The 23,032-nt window shown below is 31.7% G+C and overlaps 1 protein-coding gene across 1 annotated transcript in view; it reads right to left on the reverse strand.

Annotated features, from left to right (window-relative positions):
• Tbcd (tubulin folding cofactor D) overlaps positions 1-23,032 on the reverse strand; it is a 119,457-nt gene that overhangs the window by 44,161 nt on the left and 52,264 nt on the right. Inside the window, exons 8-12 of the mRNA XM_085818493.1 lie at positions 20,884-21,027; positions 19,539-19,828; positions 18,000-18,161; positions 7,264-7,464; positions 2,762-3,066 (exon numbers count right to left, since the gene is read on the reverse strand). Coding sequence (XP_085674619.1) covers positions 2,762-3,066; positions 7,264-7,464; positions 18,000-18,161; positions 19,539-19,828; positions 20,884-21,027 — 1,102 coding nt within the window. The remainder of the gene's footprint in view (positions 1-2,761; positions 3,067-7,263; positions 7,465-17,999; positions 18,162-19,538; positions 19,829-20,883; positions 21,028-23,032) is intronic.

The raw sequence follows: 23,032 nt of genomic DNA on the forward strand, positions 1-23,032 counted from the left end.
TAGATGCATTAAGAGATATCGAAATCTCACGTTATGTTGAAATAAATGATTCCACTGAGATGCATGTTTTCATAGACGCGTGCAAAGAGGCATATGCCACCTGTATTTTTTTTAGAACGAGAACCTCTCAAGGGGTAAAAATTTACTTTGTTAGAGCAAAAACCAGAGTTGCACCTTTGAAGAAAGTAACGATCCTTAGGTTAGAGTTAATGGCTTGTTGCAGTGGTGCCAGGTTGGCATATTCAGTGAAGCAGGCTTTAAATGCCCATGAGATTAAAACAATATTTTGGAGCAACTCTAGGGTAGCTTTATACTGGTTAAAAGAACGTGGTGATTGGACAGTTTTTGTCTCGAACAGAGTAAAAGAAATAAATAATTTGTTTCCTAATAATGAATGGCGACATGTGCCAGGGAAAATGAATCCCGCTGATCTGATTTCGCGAGGGTGTTCCCCTAAGAAATTGTTAGAATCCTGCTGGTGGAAAGGCCCGGCATGGTTGTTGCAAGCAAGAGACAACTGGCCTGACACCAAAATATTGATAACGGAAACACCCAAAATAACACTTGAAAGGAGAAAGGTTAGGTTATGTAATATTAATTTGTCGGAAGAGAGAGTCTAATGGTATGCCATTAAATTCTCAAATTTCCATTCAATAATTAGAATGGTTTCATGGATATTGAGATTTATCACTAATGTAAGATCGCGTCAGTCATGATACTAAAAGAAGGGGGGAAGAACTTCTAATGCAGGAGATTGAAAATGCTGAAATTCTGCTTATTTGTAATGTGCAAGCTCAATTTTTTCCTAGTGAAACCTCTATTCGGAACTTGTGTGTTTTCAAAGATGTGAACGGAATTATCAGAGTTAAAACTCGAATTACTGAATGCACAGATAAGCCTTTCTTCATTTCACCTATTCTTCTTCCTGATAAATGTATCTTTACCCAAAGACTGATTGAATATTTTCACCGAGAAAACTGCCATGCTGGAACCCAGATATTGCTAAGTATATTGCGTGAAAAGTACTGGATTACAAGAGGAAGAAGAGCGATACGTAGTGTTCTGAAGTACCGTATTAAATGTCGAAGATACAAAACTAAACCTCTCATCACTGAACCAGTTTCCTTACCTGCTGATAGAATGGAAAATGCAGCAGCTTTCGAAGTAGTTGGTATTGACTTGACAAGTCCCCTATTTGTAAAACGTGGGGACAAAGTATGGATGGTTCTCTACACGTGTGCTCTTTATAGAGCAATTCATTTAGAGTTAATAACATCGCTTTCCTCTGATGCTTTTCTGTTATCATTTAGATGTTTTGTTGCTAGAAGAGGAAGACCTAGAGTGGTTTATACAGACAACGGTACAAATTTTAGGGGAACTTATAATAATTTGTTAGAAATTGATTGGAGTAAAATAACTCGACAAACAGAAATACAGAAGATCGAATGGAAATTCATCCCCCCCACTGCTGCCTGGTGGGGCGGATGGTGGGAAAGACTTGTTCGAGTAGTCAAAGAACTCCTTAGGAGAACATTGGGCAGAGCTGTTCTTACCTATGAAGAACTGGAAACAGTTATGTGCGAATGTGAAAGGGTAGTAAATTCGCGACCCTTGACATATTTATCAGAAGATACAGAAGACTTAGTTCCACTTACACCTGCCAGGTTTTTGACCGATAGATCCAATTTAGATGTAACTGATATAGACACAGTAGACACCAATCATCTCAGGAAAAGAATCAGATTTTGTGCAAAATTAATGGAAGATCTCCGAGTACGTTTTCGAAAGGAATATTTAGGACTACTTATTCAGAAACGACAGCAAAATTCACACTTTCCAAATATTCGAGTGAATGACGTTGTGTTGATAGGAGATGATATCAAAAAGAGATTGAATTGGCCTTTAGCCAGGGTTACGGAACTGATTCCAGGAAAGGACGGTAAAGTGAGAACAGTTAGATTAAGAACGCAAACTAACAATTTAGTACGTCCGATACAACGATTGTTTCCCCTAGAAATCCAAGATGATGATTTGTCAGGTTCATGTCATCCAAGTGATCCTCAAAAACATCAATCTGCTGTAAAGTCTTCCAATTCTCATCGTGGAGACGACATGAGTACCTCTCATCATTCAGAAATTTCTGGGTCACCCCGATCTCCGGACCCCACTGATGTTTCCGATGTATGTGACAGTTCTAAGACTATAAAGACACGAGCTGGTAGAACTGTTAAGATGCCACTTAGACTGAACTTGATAGACTTGAATGTTTTGAGTAGCTATCCAGCAACTCAAAGAGGGGAGGATGTTCGGAATGGCATCACTATGCCAGTGAATAAAAAGCCAGATAGAGACTGACGTCATGGGACGCCAGAGAAAAACGAATAGTTCCGATTTAGTTAGCTAAGAATGATGTTTGCATGATGTTGTTAGATATTGTAGCTAGATAAATATTTTTTATTCTTTTAACTTGTCTTTATGTGTAAATAAATCTTTTTGCTTAAGTTTAAATGAAGTACTCCATTTATGACAAGATAGCTGTTAATTCATCGGGTAGATGACTTATGAATCCCCTCTGAGCTAGCCATTGTTCGAACGTAACGCCTTATGTAACAACTATAATGGCAGAAATAAAGCCAATAAATAATTTTAAAAAAATTCTTCAGTATATCTAAGAAAATGCCATGCTGATTGAAATTCATTTCAAAATAATAAAAGTCTTATGAAAACTTAAGAAGAAAGATACAAAGAGGTCATTCATTACCTGTATAGCTATCATAGCTGCTTCCCTTACAATTGCTCCTATTTCACCTCTGCTGTCTAGTGTGTAGTCATTGGTAGCTGCTAAAAATGTACTGAAAATTAAATCCAAATTATTCTGACATATAACATTCTGCTCATCGCTAGTTTGGTCAACTCCAACCGTAGCAGCAACTTGTGATAATGCTTTAACAGCATCTCGTCTTGCCTCTGCCCAGCTTGAATATTCTTCAGTTACTTCAGCACATTTTGAGAGGCACTGAATAGCCTCATGTACATAGCCCTTGAGAATATATTGTGGAAAGGATCCTGTTAAAATAAAAACAGTTTCCCGTATTTGAATATTTATTAGACATAATAGAAGTATACAGAGGCTGTTCACACATTTTTTAGACGATGTATATTGTATTCACAAAACTAAATTACATAAAATTCTTGTGTTTTAAATGTTCTATTTGACATCCCTTTTTCTGAACTATCTTTCGACACCACAATTTCCAGGATAATAATGCCTTTGGAAGTGGCAGAAGAGGTATTCTATCCCATTCCTCCCGAACAGCTTTCCAGAGTCCTGTTAGGGTTTGGGGACAATGTTTGGGTAATGCAGTTTTTAAAAGTCCGAAAGCACAAAAAATCCATAGGTGACGCATTGGGAGATTTAGTAGGGATATTAGTAGGACCTTGATGCCAATTTTTTGTTCCATTTCTTTTAGAAAATTTACTGTCGATTTTGATGTGTGACTGCTAGCTTTGTCTGATGGAGTCTCACAGATGGTCTCACTGTGGGTAAGCGATGATATTTCATTCAGAAACATTGGCGATAAAATATGTTATTTGGAGTTAATCTTGACATTTTTTTGCACTCTCTTTATTTTTAATTTGCCATTATAAGAAAAACCAGCAACAATCATGAATCCCTTAGAAAAACTTTCTTTCAATTCTTTGAACCATGTACTTAAATTTTTTTCTCCCCTTTTATGATAATAAATGGCTTTTTTTTTTTTTTTTTGTTAAAATCATTTAAATACACCCATGCTTCATCTATTGTGACAATTGTGTTCCATTTTTCTTTGGATAAGTGTTTCTCATATAGAATTCTGCAGCGTGTCCTGCGTTGAGCTTTGGAAGAAGATGACGCACATTGCGTTTTTTCGCTTTCTTAAGATTTAAATCAACGTTTATTGTTTTGTTCACAGTGGACACCGATTTTGCAACTGTCCTTTGACTAGAGGGATTTCCTTTTAACATTAAACAACGTACCTTTGCAATAGTCGAAGATGTCCATTTTTTCCTTGGATACTTGTTTGGAATTTTTGTCCCACTTGAGGCTCCAATTTGACGTTTTTTCCTTTCTTGTTGATGATATTACCTATCGACGCTTTTGATATCACAAAACCATGACTCTCACATCATTGTTGGATAATGGAGTATGCATATTTCTCTTCGGAAAGAGCGTCAATGTAGCCTTCAAACCACTGCTTTGTTAAATTCGCCATTTTGAATAAAAACAAAACTTTTAAGGCCACAGACGATAATTTTGACTTTTAAAAACATAGTACAATTGCAATTACTTCTTTCGCTGCGAACAATTTTTTATTACCGCTTACCAAAATTTTCTAAAAAATGTGCGAACAGCCTCTGTATTTATGTTCTATATAAAATGATACATGCACATCAATTGCAAAAATATTTTTAAACAATGATGTTGTTTGTTTGTTAAAATCAAAACTGCTAGTTTCAGAACGGAAGTTACAAAATCTATAAATAAATCTGTAATCTCATTTTAATAAAAAGATGAAGAAACATATTTTTCAATGTTTATTACTGACATTCATTAAAAAGTTATAATTCCACTATGTAAACTTGACAGTTATTTCACATCCTATTAAATATTTCTTGTGTTATAGATCAGTTCTCAGCTTTAAAATGATTAATGTGCAATGCTACATTAAATTTTCCTCTTTGATAAAAATAAACAAATAAGACTATTTTATAAATTTTTAATTTTTTCCCTGTCAGAGATGAAATAAACTTTTTCTTACTAAATTCAACCTGCTGAATATGAATATACACTGTACTTTCTAGAATTGGCTCTTGCTTAAAAGTTAAGCAAAATTAATGTTAGATTCAAACATCTATAAGCAATACATTATTCAGATTTAAACATAAGCAAATCCAATATTCATTTTGAGAATTCTGTATAATTCAAACGAAGAAATGAAATAATTTTATACTCTTTATTTTTTAAGTTTGGCACTTAATTAGAAAATACAACAAAATTTAAAAATCAAAAATTTTGTTGGTAAAGTAATTCTCTTGTACAGAAAAATGCAATGTATAACAGTATAATGAATATCTCAACACAATACTCTCAATTTGAAAATGCCTGTGCTTTTTAACTTATTATTTGTAGGTAACTTGTGCCCCACTATTCCTAATAATACAAAAATATCAGCTAATATCATTATGCTTAATTGCCTTTTATATCTTTTTTTCATCGTTACACTTTGCTGGTGAAGATTCTCCATACCCATTGCTGATGTTACCACAACTGCCAGCAGAGTGTCAATGACTTTAATTAGTGGATGAAAAAAATTATGGTTAAAACCATCTATTCTTTGATTTTTTTAATGATGAAAATTATACTTAATATTAGGCAAAAAATGAAATCCTAAATTGGCATATATTTTGCAGGCAGTCAGATGTAAGAATCATCAGGAACAAAAAAATGTTTTGTAAGAGAAATCGATAATATTTTAAATCAAAATCTATACTGAATTATGATTGCTTTATTTGTTTTGTCTTGTATTAAATTTCACACTGCCACATTTCTTTTTCATTTGATGTTACGATTAAGGTAAGTCTTAATGCTTTTAAAGAAGTTTTAGTCTCTAAACATAGAAAATAGAAGCTTTTTAAAAAAGTGAAACAGTTTAAAATGTTTTTAAAAAAGCCATGTAAATATAATGTAAGAAAATGTGTCACTTCCACATCCATGTTACTTCAAGTATAAATCTGATGATGAATGCACTAATATAAAACACATAGTGCCTGATTTAAATAAATACATTGTAAGAATACTATCTTCTTAAAAATCTAAAACAGATCATTATATACGTGAATATTTTTCCATCTTACAAATGCATCATGAAATGATGCAGAGAGGCCTTAGTTCATAAAATTAAAAGAGATGCAGCATACTGAATGTAAGCCTCCCTCGAAGACTTAAGTGGTAAATTATTATATGATATAATGATATATGCATGTAGAAAAAATAAAGAAATGCAGTAATGCTTAATTAAGTTAATCAAACAGCATGTACGATGCTAGATCATTAGTTGAACATGCATACTCAACTAATAATTTATATATGTTAGGACAAACAAAAATATCTTTTTAGAAATACTGCAAATCATCCCTTTAGACTAGTAGAATGCTGCAAAGTAATTATTTCTTAGATATGTGAAATTTATGACTTATGATGGAATAAAATTTCCTTCTGAAGCATATTATTAGTATTTTTATACCAATTATAGATTCTATCAATAACTTCAATTTAACAAATATAGGATTCATATTATAGAAGAAAAAGTTTTTATAATTAACACTTTTTAAGATATAAAATTTCATAAATGAAAAACATACATATATCACCATCTGATTTTTAAATGTCCTTAATATAATACATGTAATAATCAATCAAGTTTTGTTACCCCTTCTTACTACTTAATGCAACTAGGGTGACAACCCATGATCAAGCTCTGCATTAGGTGGGAGGGCTACACATTGTCCACAGAAATCCCTCAAAGAAAGATTTATACAACTTACTTGTTACACCACAGGGGCCTCAATCCCATGGTGTAGACTTTCTAAAGAACTCTCTCTTAATCACCTGGGGCTGAAATGGGCAACCAGGCACTTGTCAAACCACAGGGCTCAGACAGCAGTCCAGGGAAAGGCAAACTATGGACACCTTTATGAACCTGGAAGTCTGACTGGTCGTCAATAATGCCCCAGTGAGTACCACATGGGCAGCCCATCATTGGAGGACATAACCCAGAATACTTGGACCAGCCAAGCTACCAGTGCTCCTGGTTCTAGTTCTTATGCCAAGCCTCCTCGGTTCAAACATATAAGCGTTAAGTTCTGGAACTGCCAGGTTTATGTTGTTGTTCCCCTAGGCTACTAAGTCAGTGTGTAAACCCCAAGGGAATAATACATTTAATAAATAAATGCAAATTTATTAACATATTTCTGAACCTGTTGAAAAGTACAGGAAAAAAAATAACAGTGTACTATGTTACAGGTATGCTGCAAAATATAAATGAGAAATATTTTTTATCTCAAATTATCAGTAGATTTAAATAAAATAAAATTAAAAAACAGAAAAATGTTCTGCAATACATTTTTCTTAACTCAAAATACATTCTGCAGCAAATTTACATAAATTCTAAAATATACTATTTTACACTGATTTGGAGGTAATATATTAAAGTATTTATTTACCTACTGCTAAAGCATATCCACATCTTGTTTCCATATGATTAGCATTTAGTTGTTCTAAATAACTTTTCAGAAGATTTGAACACTTGGGACTCTCAGGCGGATAATATTGACAACAAAAATCAGGTAATGCAGATACAGCTGCTGAACGCACAGATACATCTACATGTTGAAGACAACTGTCTAAAGTTGACTGCCATTTGCCTAAAATAAAATCATTCCTTGTAATTATTTTTGCTGATTTCCATTCACTACAAATTCTGTTCACTTTAATAGTAATAAAAGAAGGATTAAAATATATTTAACTAACAATTAAATAAATTCATACAAACGTAATTTGGAATATGCAGAAAAGCTCTTTCAAGTGGATAGAATTTAAATACCTTGAGGATTTTATGTTAACTACTTAGTTATTTTATTGTTAGCCAACACTATTATTTTTACTTTTGCTCACTTCCAGTAGGATGCAATTTAACCAATGTATATAAGGCAGAATTCATGAGTTTGAGAGAAAGCCTTTGCAGTTATCACTGTTACATCTCCAGCTACTAAAGTTTGAAAGTTATCACTATTGCACCTTCCAGCTACTGAAGTAATTTATGACTTTACATTCACTAGCTACGTGAAATATTTAGGATGAGTCAAAGCTTATTTAAGCACATATTACTTAGTATTTATTTTTAATTTGACTAGTTTTAGTAGTTTTGTTCTATGTTTTCATGTCATGCAAGTAGACACTTTTGCATTTTTGTTAACTTGTATAACTGTCAAGCTGATAAGTTTGTAGAGACATTAGGTTAATTGAAAAAGTCGGAGAGATGAAAAATGAGCAACGCCTTCGCTGGGAATCGAACCACGGACTTCTGGAATACTGGCCCAGCGTGCAGAACCACTACACCATGAAGGCATGCTAGGAAGGCGGGAGAAATACCTTATAAGTTAACAAATAGGTTTATTTTGAACCTTCATTTGAGTTTATGGTATTTTACTTAAAACAGCAATCCCCAAATGTTTTGCAAATTAGAGCACATTCTAGAAAACCAATAGGGTGGTGGCTACATTTATTTTTCAATAAAAACTTATAGGTTGACATAGTTAATAATCATTTCAAAAATATAAACTATTGCTAGTATTCTTAAGTAAAATAAATAATTAAAAAATAATACAGACAAAAATTCATAAATTCTTCGGCTTATATTTTGTTTATGATGATATATGATGAGGTGACAGGACAATGATTCACACAAGTATGTGGAACCAAAAAACGCTTTTGTCTCGTATGATGTTCTTTTCTCAAATGGTAATTTGTTTCTATAAACTATATTCTAGAAGTTCTCATCTGGTACATTGGATTTTAGGATTATGTTATTTTGATTAGCCTAAATTTCTAGCTCTAGCTCTTTCATTCTTGTTTGAATAATCTGTGCAATGTATGCAGGTCTTTTAGTTACATTTACCTAGAAAGTAAAAGGATTGAAGGCAATTATTGACTGAATAATATTAACAAACTTTTAAATAAATAAAAAAAAAAAAAAAAAACTTAAAAATTTTCAAACTAGTTTTAAGTAATTGAAGGTTTATAACAAATGAGGACAAGTAAATTTCAGCTTTATGTATCATTTTCATTCATATTTGGGAAATGCACACATGATTTCATCTGCTGATATAATATTCACAAAACCAGTTTGGCTTCAAACAAGGAAACAGACCCTATCTTTAAAGCTATCTTTTCCCTGCAGCTCCAAGTTTAAATAATTCAATTTCTTAATTATGTCTGTGACAAAACCTAAATCCACAAACCAGAGGACATTTGTTAGTCCAGTGACATTTTTATCTTTGGTCTTCAGATAATTTTTTATTTTTACAATTAAATTTATGAATTTTGCAAGAACTTTGCCTTTGCTGAGTCAGCTTACTTATGCAAAATGAAATCAGGATCTTCAAGGTTTTCTACTAGGTTACTGAAAAGGCATGTTGCAAAGTGCTGCTCAAATAAAGTTTATTATTTTTTAAATTATTTTCATGAAATATCCGAAGGGCATTCTAACAAACAAAGCTTCCTGAAGGATGATACTGTGATACGACATAAAGTTTGGAAATAATTTATCTTTCTTAAAGAGGGCAATAAATCCATTAATATTACTAAGCATTGCTAGTGTCTCACAGTGGTTACTAACAACAGCTTGTGCAAAGGCACATCTATTGACTTTGCATATGCTATAAATATTGCTGCAGATATCCTCACTTCTTTCCTTTTAAGGTTGATATTTTTGGTAGATCTTCTTTTACAGAATATTAAATATAATTTTCACCATAATAGCTAACTATACACTGTCTGATATATCTCCAGGAAAATTGTAGTATGAACCAGTAACATATTTCCAAGTCACACTTTAACACAGTAGGCATGTATTCTTGTTTTGAAGTGGCTATCTGACAACTGCAAGCCTTGTACTGCTCACAGATAAACTCATGTTGATAATAAAATCCCTAAAATAAGCAAATGAAACCAGTTAAAAATGCCTGTTTCAACAATTCACCATCCTGGAAAGGCTGTTTTTACTTTGAAATCACCCGAGAAAATTTGAAAGAAGCAGTAATGGTATTGTTACATTTTACCACAGACTTTGTAAAAACTGACTGTTGGGCAAACAGGTTAGATTTTAGTTTATTTTTCTTCTTAGTTCTTACAGATATAAGTGATAAGGTCATATTAAAAGTGGCATAAATTGTCTGCAAATGATATTCAACATTGTTTTTTGAGAACCGCAGATCTACTGCCACATATCACAACACGTTTGTTTTTAAAACTGATAAAATAATAAGATTCTTTCCAGCCAGTACTAAAATTATGGGTTTTGTGTCATCAAGTCGCTCATGTTGGGATTAAAATAACAAAGTATACAAAAATAATGAAGACATCAATAATAAAGTTACAGATTCATTCAGTAAATATAAGAGCATACAACTAGTAATAAAGCATGGCAAATAGAACATGCATTAAATGGGCATTCCCCTTTGTAGATGGCACTACAATGCAGAACAAATAATCATGCTTTGTTTATGAAGCTATAAACGAACAGAATCATATAATAAAGTAGTACAGGAAGACATTAAAAAATATTTTTGGTACTATTCGGTTTGGAGGGCCGTAAAAAATCGCCAAACTATTGTTGATGCCAGTGCTGCCAAAAATAATTGCGGCAACCCTAATGCAAGAAAGGAAATATAAATAACAATCTAAGATCGATGTTTTAATTTAGATGAAAGGTTAATAGCATTTAATATTTCTTTATTATTCTAATTTATATAAAAAAGGCTAAACATGACTGAATGGAAGCATAAGAATAAATAACTATTACAGATCATTATTATAATTTATATAAAAATTGTTAAACATAACGGAATGGATACCTGCATTGCTATTTCGCTACCGAGTTATCGCTAAAGTATAATTTCATCTCGGTTGTTCAAACATAATTTTCTATGATGATTCTACGAATGATGCTTTTTCTTTGAAAAAATTATCGGTAAAGTGCAGAATCGCCCACTTATTTGTTTGCTGCTTTTTACAAGAATAAAAACAACTGGATTTTTGTCAATTTTCTTTTACTTTTTAAGTGAAAATAGGTCGATGTGTACATAGATAAAGTAAAGGGTGTGCGCAGTGCCCTTTCTGTGCAATTCTAGGATTTTTTTTAAGTGAAAATAGGTCGATGTGTACATGGGTATCGAGTATGTGCAATTTTTAAAAACGCATCAAGCAGTGGGTGATTCTGCACTTTACCCAAAATTCTATTGCAGACTTTTCGTCATGGGCAATTCCCAAATTGAAATCCATAGGATATCAAAAAAGGATTTAAAAATGAAACTAATATTTCATTGGCGTCTTAAGAAATATAGAATTATATAAAGTTACGCAATCTGAAATCAGCCCGTACGCTAGATTTGGAGCGCTGTTAAATGGGCGCATTTGCTAGATTTGGCGCTTTTGCGCATACATTTTTGCTACAATTTTTTTACGGTCCTCAAAACAGAATAGTACCATATTTTTAGTGTATGTATATTTGACATTTGTAAAAAACACTTTAACAAATAGCCAAGACAAAATGACAAACTGGCTCCCATTATACCTTCAAACACAGACCCAGTTTAGGTGGTCAACTGAGTGTGGAAAGCCCATTTAAATGATAAATGTATAATAATTATAAAGACATAATTTTAAAAAATAAATATCATTATATTTCTCTCATTAATTACTAACTATAAAAAATTACATATTTTATAAAAAATTTAAATAATTTTTTAATTATGTTCATACAGCAGTGGGCACATATAAAAACCATCTGCTAGTGTAATAGTTTTTTTTTTTTTTTTTTTTGGGTTTATGTGGTTTCTGCCTAAGGGGAGGTAAAGGTATACATGTTACAAATGAGGAAAACCATGAAAATGCCCATGCAGCCAGCACAGTTATAGGATTTGAACCTTGGACTGAACTATCCAGTGTTCAGTGACCTTTACTACTCGGCTGCTAGTGGGCACACCGGTGTAATAGTTCTAGTGGGTATAGGGTTGGGAGGGGGACTCCTGACTCAGAAGGCATAACAGAGAAAGTTTTAGCTTTAGCTAAAATGATAGGACAAGCTCTAGGAGTAAGCATTTAGAGTAGTGCAGAATCGTACCCCCCCCCCAAGAAAAAGCATTGTAATCACTAAAAAAAGATAACACAATTGCAACTAAACACAGTTTCAAAAATGCTTCTCATTTTAAGTCATTAATTATTAACATTACTATTATTTTAGACTAGTTAAAAACTACATGGCAAACTTTAACCTGTTTTATTTAATTGACTAGAATTCAAATAATATGCCAAAAATGTTATTATATGAAGATACAAAAAATTTTTCTTTACACACAGCATTATCATTCTGGATTTGGCTCATCACTTTTCACATGCAAAGTTAACATGTTGACCACCACAGCAAGTTTCCAGTTTATAAAACTAGTTCGACTTAACCACCTATAGTGATTACAAGTTATTTCATGTTTGATGCCCGGGACAAGAATGCACGCTATGAATTATCTCATAGTTGGCAGTTATGTTAATTAGATTTTTAACCATTACAAATAAACAGGCCTTCAATATAACTTAAATGTTACATCATTAGCTGTGTTCATTACCCTATCATGTAATAATGACCAGATAAATGCATTACTAAAATTTTATGGTTTCACATTTCAACATATCTTTTGCTTTGCTTATAAACACTTTTTAGTTTGTTTCAAGATATAATTATGTTTTTTTATTTCCATTTGACAGTTATTTAAATAAATATGTAATAAATATGCTATAAAAAGTTTACCAAGATTCAAGATTCTTTCGGTTATTTTAAACTTTCTGTAGTACTTAAGAAACATGTAAAAAACTAAATTTTACAGAGGCTGTTTGCACATTTTTTAGACAATTTTCATTGTAATTACAGAAATGTTTTACCAAAATGTTTTATGTTTTAAATGTTCTATTTGATAACCCTTATTCTCTACTATCTTTATATATCATAATTTCCAACACAATAAAGCCTTTTATAGTATAAGGTATTTTATCCAATTGCTCTAGAACAGCTTTTCAAAGTCTAAGGTGGTTGCAGGTTGACGTTTGGACAATCCACTTTTTAAAATGTCCACAAGCACAAAAATACATTGGTGATAGATAAGAAGATTTAATAGGAATCACTTTTTTTGTTTTAATTCCCACCCCCCACACACACACCAGGAAACAGTAGATTTTGACGTATCACTGCTTGCTTTGTCTGGACGTAGTTCCACTGTTCGTAAAGAACAGGTACATTATACTTGAACACTGGATATAAAATATGTTTTTGATAATATGTAGAGTTGATCTTAACATGTTTCTCTATCCCTTTATTTTTAATTTACCATTATATGAAAAACTAGTAACAATCATAAATCCCACTGGAAAACTTTCTTTAGATTCCCCTTAAACCATTTTTTAAGATCTTTTCCCCCTCTTTGATGATAATAAATGCATCTCTTTTTATTGCAGTCATTTAGGTACCCAAGATCATCTACTGGGATAACATTTTTCCATTTTTGTCTAGATAAATATTTCTCATACAGAATTCTGCAGTGCTTTCTGTGTTTGGTGATATGTTGTAGAGAAAGACGATGCACATTAGGTTTTTTTACCTTTTTAAGATTCAAATCAGCATTAATCACTTTATTTACAGTTGACACAGAGCATTTTAATGATTTTGCAACTGACCTTTGAGTTGGTGGATTTTCTTTTAACAATAAACATCTTACTTTTGCAACAATCCAGTTTTTCTTTGGATACATATTTGGAACAATTTTTCCATGTGAAGCTAAACTTTAATGCTTTTTTTCCCTTTGTTGTTGACAATGTTATCGTAGCTTTAGATATAAAAAAACCATGACTTTTACCATGTTGTTTTTTAATAACTAGATACGAATAATTTTCTTTGGGAAGAACACAAACATAGACCCATGTTTCTTTAAAACCAACATTATGCATGAAAACAAAACTGTCAAGTAGCAGACGATAATTTATACTTTAAAAAATATAGTTGCAGTTTTTAGGCAGCAAAACAAAATCATCTAAAAACAATTACATATACAATCTTGCTTTTATGCATCAACGAAATGTTCACTTACGATCCTTAACCCCTTAACGATCAGATAATTTTCAAGAAAATGGTCATAAAAGTGCCTATTTTTTTAATTGAAGAAAATTGCATAGAAATAAATGTATATACAATATATGCATTCATTTTCAATTTTTAGATTTTTTTTAGCTTGAAATTTTTAAGATATAAATTTTTAGGAAAAGCCAACATTCAGGTGTATTTTGACTGAATGTTGGTTTTCCAGTAAGGCAGGAAAATTTCATTCAGAAATATGTGTTTTAAAAATTAAAAGAGAATTTTATAAAACTTACGCATAATATAAACAAAGCTTAGTAATTTTTTCTTGCGTGATAAATCTCAAAGGATGAGATGCAAAGGCCAATGTCACAATCTGGACAGTAGTACCGAGCTTCTTTCCTACATCTCTTATTGTTTGCATCTCTTCTGGAACAACAAACATTGCATTCTTTTGATGGTTGCCCTTTCTTATCAGTTGGGGTATCTGTCTAATACAATGCCTTTCAATCAAACGATTTGGATTATTCTCCAAGTTTGTCCGGCCTCTTTTTGAAATGGTGTCTGATGATTGATACATTTCAATAAATTCATCTATTACAGATAAACGAAACATCAAATGGGATTTTTTTCCTGCCCTGTTTTTTGTAAATAAGATACGAGTTCTAAATACTTTGGTTTAACAAATGAAAAAATATTTTCTTATAATATTTCTTTCCTTTTTTTCGAGCAATAGAGTAATCTCCAAAATACTGGTCTACAATATCTACCGCTCCTGTATTTTTATTGTAATCTGTGACAAATATAGGTTTTTTGACAACTTTGTTATGGCACTGTACATCTACCATGTCATTTGTGTGAACTGTAGATAGCATGGTAACATCTTTCTTATCTTTCCACTTCATGGCAACAACTTTATCTCAACGAAAAGCAATATTTTCATCTTTTGCGATTATCTTTTTTACTAATTCTTGAGGCATTTCTTTTCAGTTTAGTTTTACAGTTCCATAAGTGTGTGTTTGAAATTTTAAAAGCATATCTGCGAATTCTGGTGAGGCATAAAAATTGTCTGTTATCAGAAAATATCCTTATTTTAGCACAGGCTTGATAAGTGACATCACAACTTGAATTGATTGGGGGCAGACCTTTATATTTTGCATCAAAAACTGTGCCTTTTCCAGTATATATAATTTGTGACCATATATACCCTGAACTTGATTCACATAACAAATATGATTTTACAAAACGTGATCTCTTTTTCGGCATATATTGTCACATCCTAAACGACCTTTGAAAAGCATGAGGGTTTCATCAATTACAATATGTTAAGGAGTTATGGCTCTTTGAAGCAATTCATTCAGGTGTTGTAATACTGGCCAGATTTTATGCAGCTGGGGATTCGGATGTGTGTTACAATAAAAAGCTTCATTATCTACAAAATGCAGAAACTTGTGTAATTCGTAAAATCTATTACAAGGCATTATGCTTCTGAAAAAAGGTGTCGAAATTGAATGTTTTTTTGCTCCAATACAGTTTCGCATTTTTTTTTTTTTTTTATAATACAATAGCTTGTAAAACCTATACTGAGAAATTTAAGAATTTCTTCCTTTGTGACAGGTATCCAAGGTTTTCTATTTTTAGATAGGTGGAATCCTTGAGAATTTTTGCATTGTTTGGCATATCTATTTGTTTCAGAAACGATGAGATCCAATAAATTGTCATTCACAAAATACTTAAAATATTGTAAGACACCAGAGCTTGGATCAAAATTTATATTTACCTTTGGTGTTCCCCAAAATTTAAAACGTGGGGGTGCATGATCTGCTGAAGTAATACAATTTTAGTCCATGCTCATCCAGGCAAAATTACAGATAAACAAATTACAGGCACTGTTCTCGGATTCACTAACTGAACTTTCATAAAAATCAGTTACTTCAGAATGACTTTCAGATCCATTTATATTAAAATCAGAATCCAATTCGTTATCTGACTCCATAATGTACAGAATAAAAATATAAGTATATTTTATCACAGAACAGAAACCATGTGCATTCACGATGATAATAACTAAGTGACTGAGCTAACGATAAAATTACAAAACACATAGCATAAATGCACATTTGATTAGTGCTGACATAGTTTAAAATAAACTAAATAAACTAACTATCACAAATTGCATAAAATATTATTCTGGTACTGCCACCTGGTATGTAAACTGAGAAATAATTGTTTTTCCGGGCAAAAGAAATGAATAGGTTTTAATCCTTTTAGCATGTTGCTTTTGAATTCTCCAGCCCGGAAAAATCACGGGCACAAGAAATAGAGGGCGAAACCTCAACCCGTCATTTTGACGGGAACGAGAAGGAAGGGGTTAATACAGTACAATGTCCGAAATCCAGACGTCCATTATCCAGAATTATCTCGAATCTGAACCTCATAACCACCAACAACATTTCTTTTGTAGGCTTTATGCATGCACATTTGATTTCCCCCTCCAGATGAAACATCTGTAGAGTTCCGATTCTTAATTTCACTTCAAAACTAAATACCTTGTTATTGAAGAAACAACCCTTTTAGCATAAATTTGTATGATCAATAATTTGGCTCCGTTGCTGCGTATCTGCTTGGCATGCCTCTCAAACCAAAACATTCCACATAGATACATCGTTGATCTGACGCCAACCTAGCGAATCATTATTTATTATACTTTCATCACCGCATGTTTATCAAAACATGACAACTTGAGTAATGACTCATGTAGCAATGCCTAAACAATTTGTTTATGCTAGAAATTGAATAATAAAGGAGTATGGTAACCTTTTATGTTGACATTACGCTTGGCGATGATTACAGATTTAAGTTAAATGTGCTAAAAAATGTTGACGAGAAAAAATTTACCAAAAAATTTTCTCCATATGCTAAAAATAGATTTTGTTTATGATACTCATAGATCCAAAGCGATTACATTTAGGGTTACTTGAATTAAGAATAACTGATTTGTTATTCACATAAACCCAGAACCAGTGCCAGGGCTTGTATGGCCGCACAGAGTCGTAGAATGCATCAGGCGATAAGATATCTAGTGCCGGCGCTCAATTCAGCTTAAGTATATGTGGGAATTTATTTATTCAGAACTCTGATAAGCCTTAAGCATGTGCAAGAAATAGACATGAGTATAATAAATAACTAAACTAATACAATTCAGGCTTAATTGTCTCGGCGTGCGATAGAAGCAAGATAAAATTTAATGGAACAACTTGCTGTTAGTTGCCAAGCACATGATGCATAGCCAAATATGTATAGTGAAGATAGCTAAATTTGATGATGATAGCTGCTAATTTTAAAGGATTTTGGATATCGCAAAACAAATCCAATTAACGGATTTTGTAAAGAAATGGGGAGAAGCGGCAATAAATAAAGATGATATAAAAGAAGTTTTTCATTGTGATGCTAGTGCTTCTCAATCATCAATCAACTAATGAGCGGCAAAATCTGTAGTATGGTTCTAGATCCAGAAAATACCGCTACCGATAGTGAAGAAAGTGACAGAGAAGTTACTGAAAACGAGAAAATTTCGATTGACAAGTTAGTTAGAATTCTCGAAACAGCAGTTACGGGACTTCAACAACGTAATTAAACAACAGATTAAGTCTGTCTACAGAATTAAAGAGAAAGTATTACCACAAAAAATGGAAGCAACTTAAACATCTTACATTGAAGAAATGTTTAATAAGGTAAACAAATAAATATTAAGCTTTTTTTTCTAAATTTTGATACCCTTTAGATCATAAATACTTCATTATTTTATAAATCACAATTTCATATTTTTAATTTTATAATTTCTATGTGCCATTTTACTAGATTTAAACTAATGATCTAATATCCGGAATAATCCCAAATCCGGAATCGCCGAAGTCCCGATGAGTCTGATTTGGGATTTTGTACTGTAATGTACATTTCAGTTAACAGATACACAAATTTAAAAAAATCAATAACATAGAATTAATTAAAAAGTCAACAGCAATATTTAGAGAGATTATAAAGTGCATTATAACTCACTAATTAGTTCTTCATCATTGTGATATGGCAAAGCAGCCACAGATGACTTTTCAATGAGAAGACACATTGCATTTCTCATAAGAATACCCCCAAGGCCACGGAATAAACCCCTTTCATCCAAGATAAATGCAAGTTGCCTGATTTTTTTAAGACACTCTGAACCTATTTATACAAATCATAGTCAAATAATGATTCATATTTTTAGTCAAATATATTAACATAAAAACACATACATGTTTCTCTACAAAAGCACAGTAAATAAGCACATGATAATGATGCAATTCAGATTACTCAAATTATAGTCAAAGCGTAATATAATTTTCAGAGCATATACACATATGATTTGAATAATTTTAAATTCTTCTGCTTGAATTTAATATACGAGGTACATTGCTTTATATTTTTAGCCTAAGTAAAAGAGATTTTTTTTAAATGTTATGCATTCACATAATATTAATTTTTTTTTAAACTACAATCAACATTTTAAAAATAAGCATTTTAAAGCAATTCTGGATTTCAATTTTACCTTTTATTAAGTGCATCATCTGACTGCTTCACATCATATAGAAAGAAATTTGATGAAATTAAAGTTGAAAACAAAATGCAAATAGGGAAGAGATGGGCAGATCGAAGGCCATCAAATGAATACATGTTAAATGCTAAATCTAATGATCACTAAACAACCATAAATAAAATCATGAACAGCAATCAAATGAAAACAATATAGTATAGAAAAATGTCAAGATTTGACAAACATTAACATTTCAAAGTGAAATAGATATACTGCAAGTATCAAACAAAAAATTTGCACAAGAATGTTTAATTCTTGAAAACTGAGACAAACTTGAGACAAGAGTGGTTTTTAAAGAAGCAGGACAATAAATCTGCCCACTAAGGTATCAGTAACGGATGATTTACCCCTTGTTACCAAAAATCGAAATAAAGAATCTGGGAGTCTGACCTTAACGTCATAAGCGTCTTCTTTTGTTGTCATAAAGAAGCCATTAGAATTGCAGTATGATTAAACATAAATAACTTGGGCATCAAAATGCTAAAATTACCAAATGTTTTTAGTCTACCCATAAAATGGCACTTCAATGAATCAATAAAAAACACATCCACAATTTTTTGCTTTTATATATTAATAAAGAATTTCTTCCAGCATTTATATCATGTTCTTATAAATTGTTTCAGTGGCTTTACTGAAAAAGGAAGAAAATTTCATGAAATAAATTATTACCCATATAAATAACAGTAGCATGTACTTCCTTTTTAAAGAAAAAAGTGACTTCCCTGTATTGAAAGTTTTTTTTTTTTTTTTTTTTTTAAATCTGAAAAAGACTTTCTAATATTGCACAAAGGAAAAAGAGTGTGATTCAGAATCAAAGAAATTTGATATTTTCCTTTGGCTTATTCAGTTTTCGTTCACATATAAATTAGTAAAATATTTTTTAAAGGTTATGTAGTTTATTTATGATAAAATCTATAAAGAGAATGTAATTAAATTCATATATAACAAATTAGAAAACAAAAACAAACCTAATATATCAGCAATTGTTTGTGTGCCACTTTTTTCAACAGACAAAGCATGGATAATTTCACCAATAGCTAATATTGCTCCATGTCGAGCATTAAGATCAATGCCTATGGCCTGGATAAGAAACCTAGGAACAGCTGCTTTCGACATGAATTCAGGATCTCTATTAGTCAGATTGTGAAGAGCCTTAGCAGTGAGCTCTCTAACAGATGGATCCCAATGATTAACTTTGTAATCTAATAAATGCTGTATTAGGGTAAGTGTATATTCAGGAAACTGAGCAATATAGACACTGTAAATGAAAAAAAAAAAAAATCTCAATCATAGTAAAAACAGTAATATAAACTTCACTGCAACATAACTAAACAAAATTCAAAGTAAAAAAGTACAATCATCTTGAAATTATAAATAAAAAAGGAGAAAATAATGTTAGAGAAACATTTCACAATATTTTAAAAATCATTGTACATAATTATCCTTACATAATTATCCATACAAAATTATCCATTTTTTCTAATTGCAAATAATTGAAGAAAAAAATGAAAGATATACATTTCCTCTCTCATATTTGATCAGTTTTTAAATTAAGTTATCTAATATCTTACTTAAAAAATAATGACAGGAGAATCCCACTTCACTTAAATTTGTATAATGCAAATTATGAAACAAACTTAGACAGTTTAGGAAATCACTAACAATCTGGTGTAGGCAGTTCAGACTCAATTCACAAAAACTTTGTGCAAATGACATGGAGAAATAAAAACCACCGATTGAAAAGGGAAAACAATCATGAATAACTAGCTATCATAACAGGTAGCAGCAAGAGCTTTGTGAGGAAAATATTCCAAAACTTGTTATTAGTTATGAAAAATAAAACCGATACGGAAATTATGCAGAAAAATAGAGAACTGTATGTAATAAATTCAAATAAATAAATAAAAAAATATATATATTTTTAAAATTTTCTTTCCTTTCAAAGCAAGGGACCTTACTTAATAAACAGTTCTTTACTGGTCTTTATTATTATCATTATTATACACATAATGAACATTATTTCTTAGTTTTATCAGTAGCTAATTATCCAGAACCAGTATGTTTGTTACGTTTCATTTCAGTTAAACAATTATTGAAATTAAAAAAATATTTCTCACTGTTAAGAAATAATTGTTTAAGGTAAGTATAAAACTCATATTATAATTAACTTCTCTGAAACAAATACTGAACTGATTGGGGTGATTCAATATATGATCTTTTGATTAAAAAATTATAAACATCACACATATTAGATGCAAAATTAAAAATACAAATCATACAAATATCAATAATTATAATAACAAACTTAGTCACCTTAAATTTAAAAAAGAATTCTGACGAGAACCAACAGCATAATAATCTGTTTCAGTAAGAATTTCAATGCCATGAGGAAATGTTCCTTGCCTGCCTACATTTTCTTGAAATGCAGCGGAAGCTGCTCTTCGACATGTAATTTCTCTGTAATTATAAAATTGCAAATAAAAATAAAACTGCAATGCGATTTATGTCAAATTTGTAATGTATTTTAAAATGAAATACTACACTACAATATGAAAAATTGCTTTTAGTATCTCTAATCAAGCAATAAATTTTATTTTATTTTGAAGAAATATATTAATTTGCTACAACTAATTAATTACACACAATTAATTATTCATATTTTCAGTTATGACAATTAAAAAAAGATAAGAAAATGTATTTCTTTTAGATTGCTGATTATTTTATATTACATTATAAATTATATCCATTTCAAATATTCCTGTCTTACTTGGACAGAATTAAAAACAGATTCAGCTTATATCATATAGTAATATATTACTAATATCACACACATTTGATTGCTTTACTTATACTGAAAGCATTTCTGTTCACCAAATATCATGAAGCATTTCGAGAGGTATAATAATAATGATTTTCTATCATTAACCTATCAGCATTTACAAACGAATGATATTCCAACATTGGCAATTGACAGATTTTTCTCATGTTTGAACCTGACTTGGGTGACTTTAAAACTTGTATTACTAAAATATACATCAAAGTGTGCTAAACATGCACCTGTTTAACATTTTCAAAAATTCATCAAGACTGCTTAAACTTCTCCAAATAATTAAACTTACATGTAAGAAATTTTATGTGGAAATATATTTTAATTGCCAAAGAAGGCGTAAATCTTTCATGATGTATACTTCTTGTTCTTGGATCAGGCAGTGCCAGTTGAATGTGTGTCAGACTTGAATAAACTTGAAAACCTCAGGTTTGAAACCTGACTCAAATGTTCATTTACCTTGGTGATTTGAATTAAATAATGTTTCTTGAGTGCCAAGATAACATGAAATCTTTTCGGTTCTAATATTTATATTATATATTATATATTATTTTACAATTATGGCGCCCAACAGTTTTTTGATTTAAGAATGCAGTGTTTTTTCGTGTTGTTGAAAAATTATTCCTTTGCATTGAACGTGGCAGGATAAACATTCAGAATGTTTATGAATGGGTTTTCCCTTGGATAGTGAGTTACTAAATTAGAATTAAACCATTTGAACCCTTGGACCAGGTAAGAGAAGAATTGAATTTTTGTTATTATGGCAGACGATATTGTTAAATTAAAAGCTGCTAGGAAAACTTTCGAACAAGTTACCGTAATTTCCGGAAGAAACGCCGCGACGTTTACGTGTTTAAAACTTAAATTTTCAGTGGGTGCGGCGTTTCTACCCATGCGGCGTTTAGGTGCACTAAAAATAAAATATTTCCTATGATGGTCATTATACATAGTTTGGATGGCCTTGTCATTGTGCATAGACTGGTGCTGTTCCCACACAAAAGACCACTCAGTTGCTTTTTGCGAACGTTAATTTGTTTCATTCTTTCCCTTGAACGGACCTACATGCCTTCTTCACCCTAAACGAGATCTCAGAACAATAACATTCTTCCCCCTTTCAAATCAACATTCTCATCAGTCCGAATAGTCTCTCTCCTCTGCCATTCGATGAATCTTCCAGGATCCATTCTCTCCCCACCCCTGCCTTTTCTGCAATTTTTTTCAAAGGCGGACACGACTCCACCTGCCTCACAATAACGAACTCTGACGTATTTCCCCTTCAGCATGAATGGATTTTTCTTGGCATTCTGCCAGATACAGATCCCATCAGTTTGGGTACAAGTACTTGTTGGATAGTTTTTAAGCAAAAAGGGAGCGGAAGATTTTTGAAAATGTCCTTAAACAGCACAGAAGCTATACTGCTGGTTTTAAGCTTGATGTAATTTCACATGCTGAACAAATTGGAAATTGAGCAGCAGCTCGAGAGTTTGAAGTGGACGACAGATGTATTCGACGTTGGAGAACTGAAAAAGAACTTCTTAAAAATATGCCACAACAGAAACGAGCCAAAAGAAGTGGTATTGTAAGGTGGCCAAATCTAGAGGACGACCTTGCAAACTGGATAAAGGAGCAACGAGG

This window comes from Stegodyphus dumicola, chromosome 6, assembly GCF_044657685.1.
Source record: "Stegodyphus dumicola isolate Sdum_Otavi_A_Nest chromosome 6, ASM4465768v1".
NCBI classification, from domain to species: Eukaryota; Metazoa; Arthropoda; class Arachnida; order Araneae; family Eresidae; genus Stegodyphus; species Stegodyphus dumicola.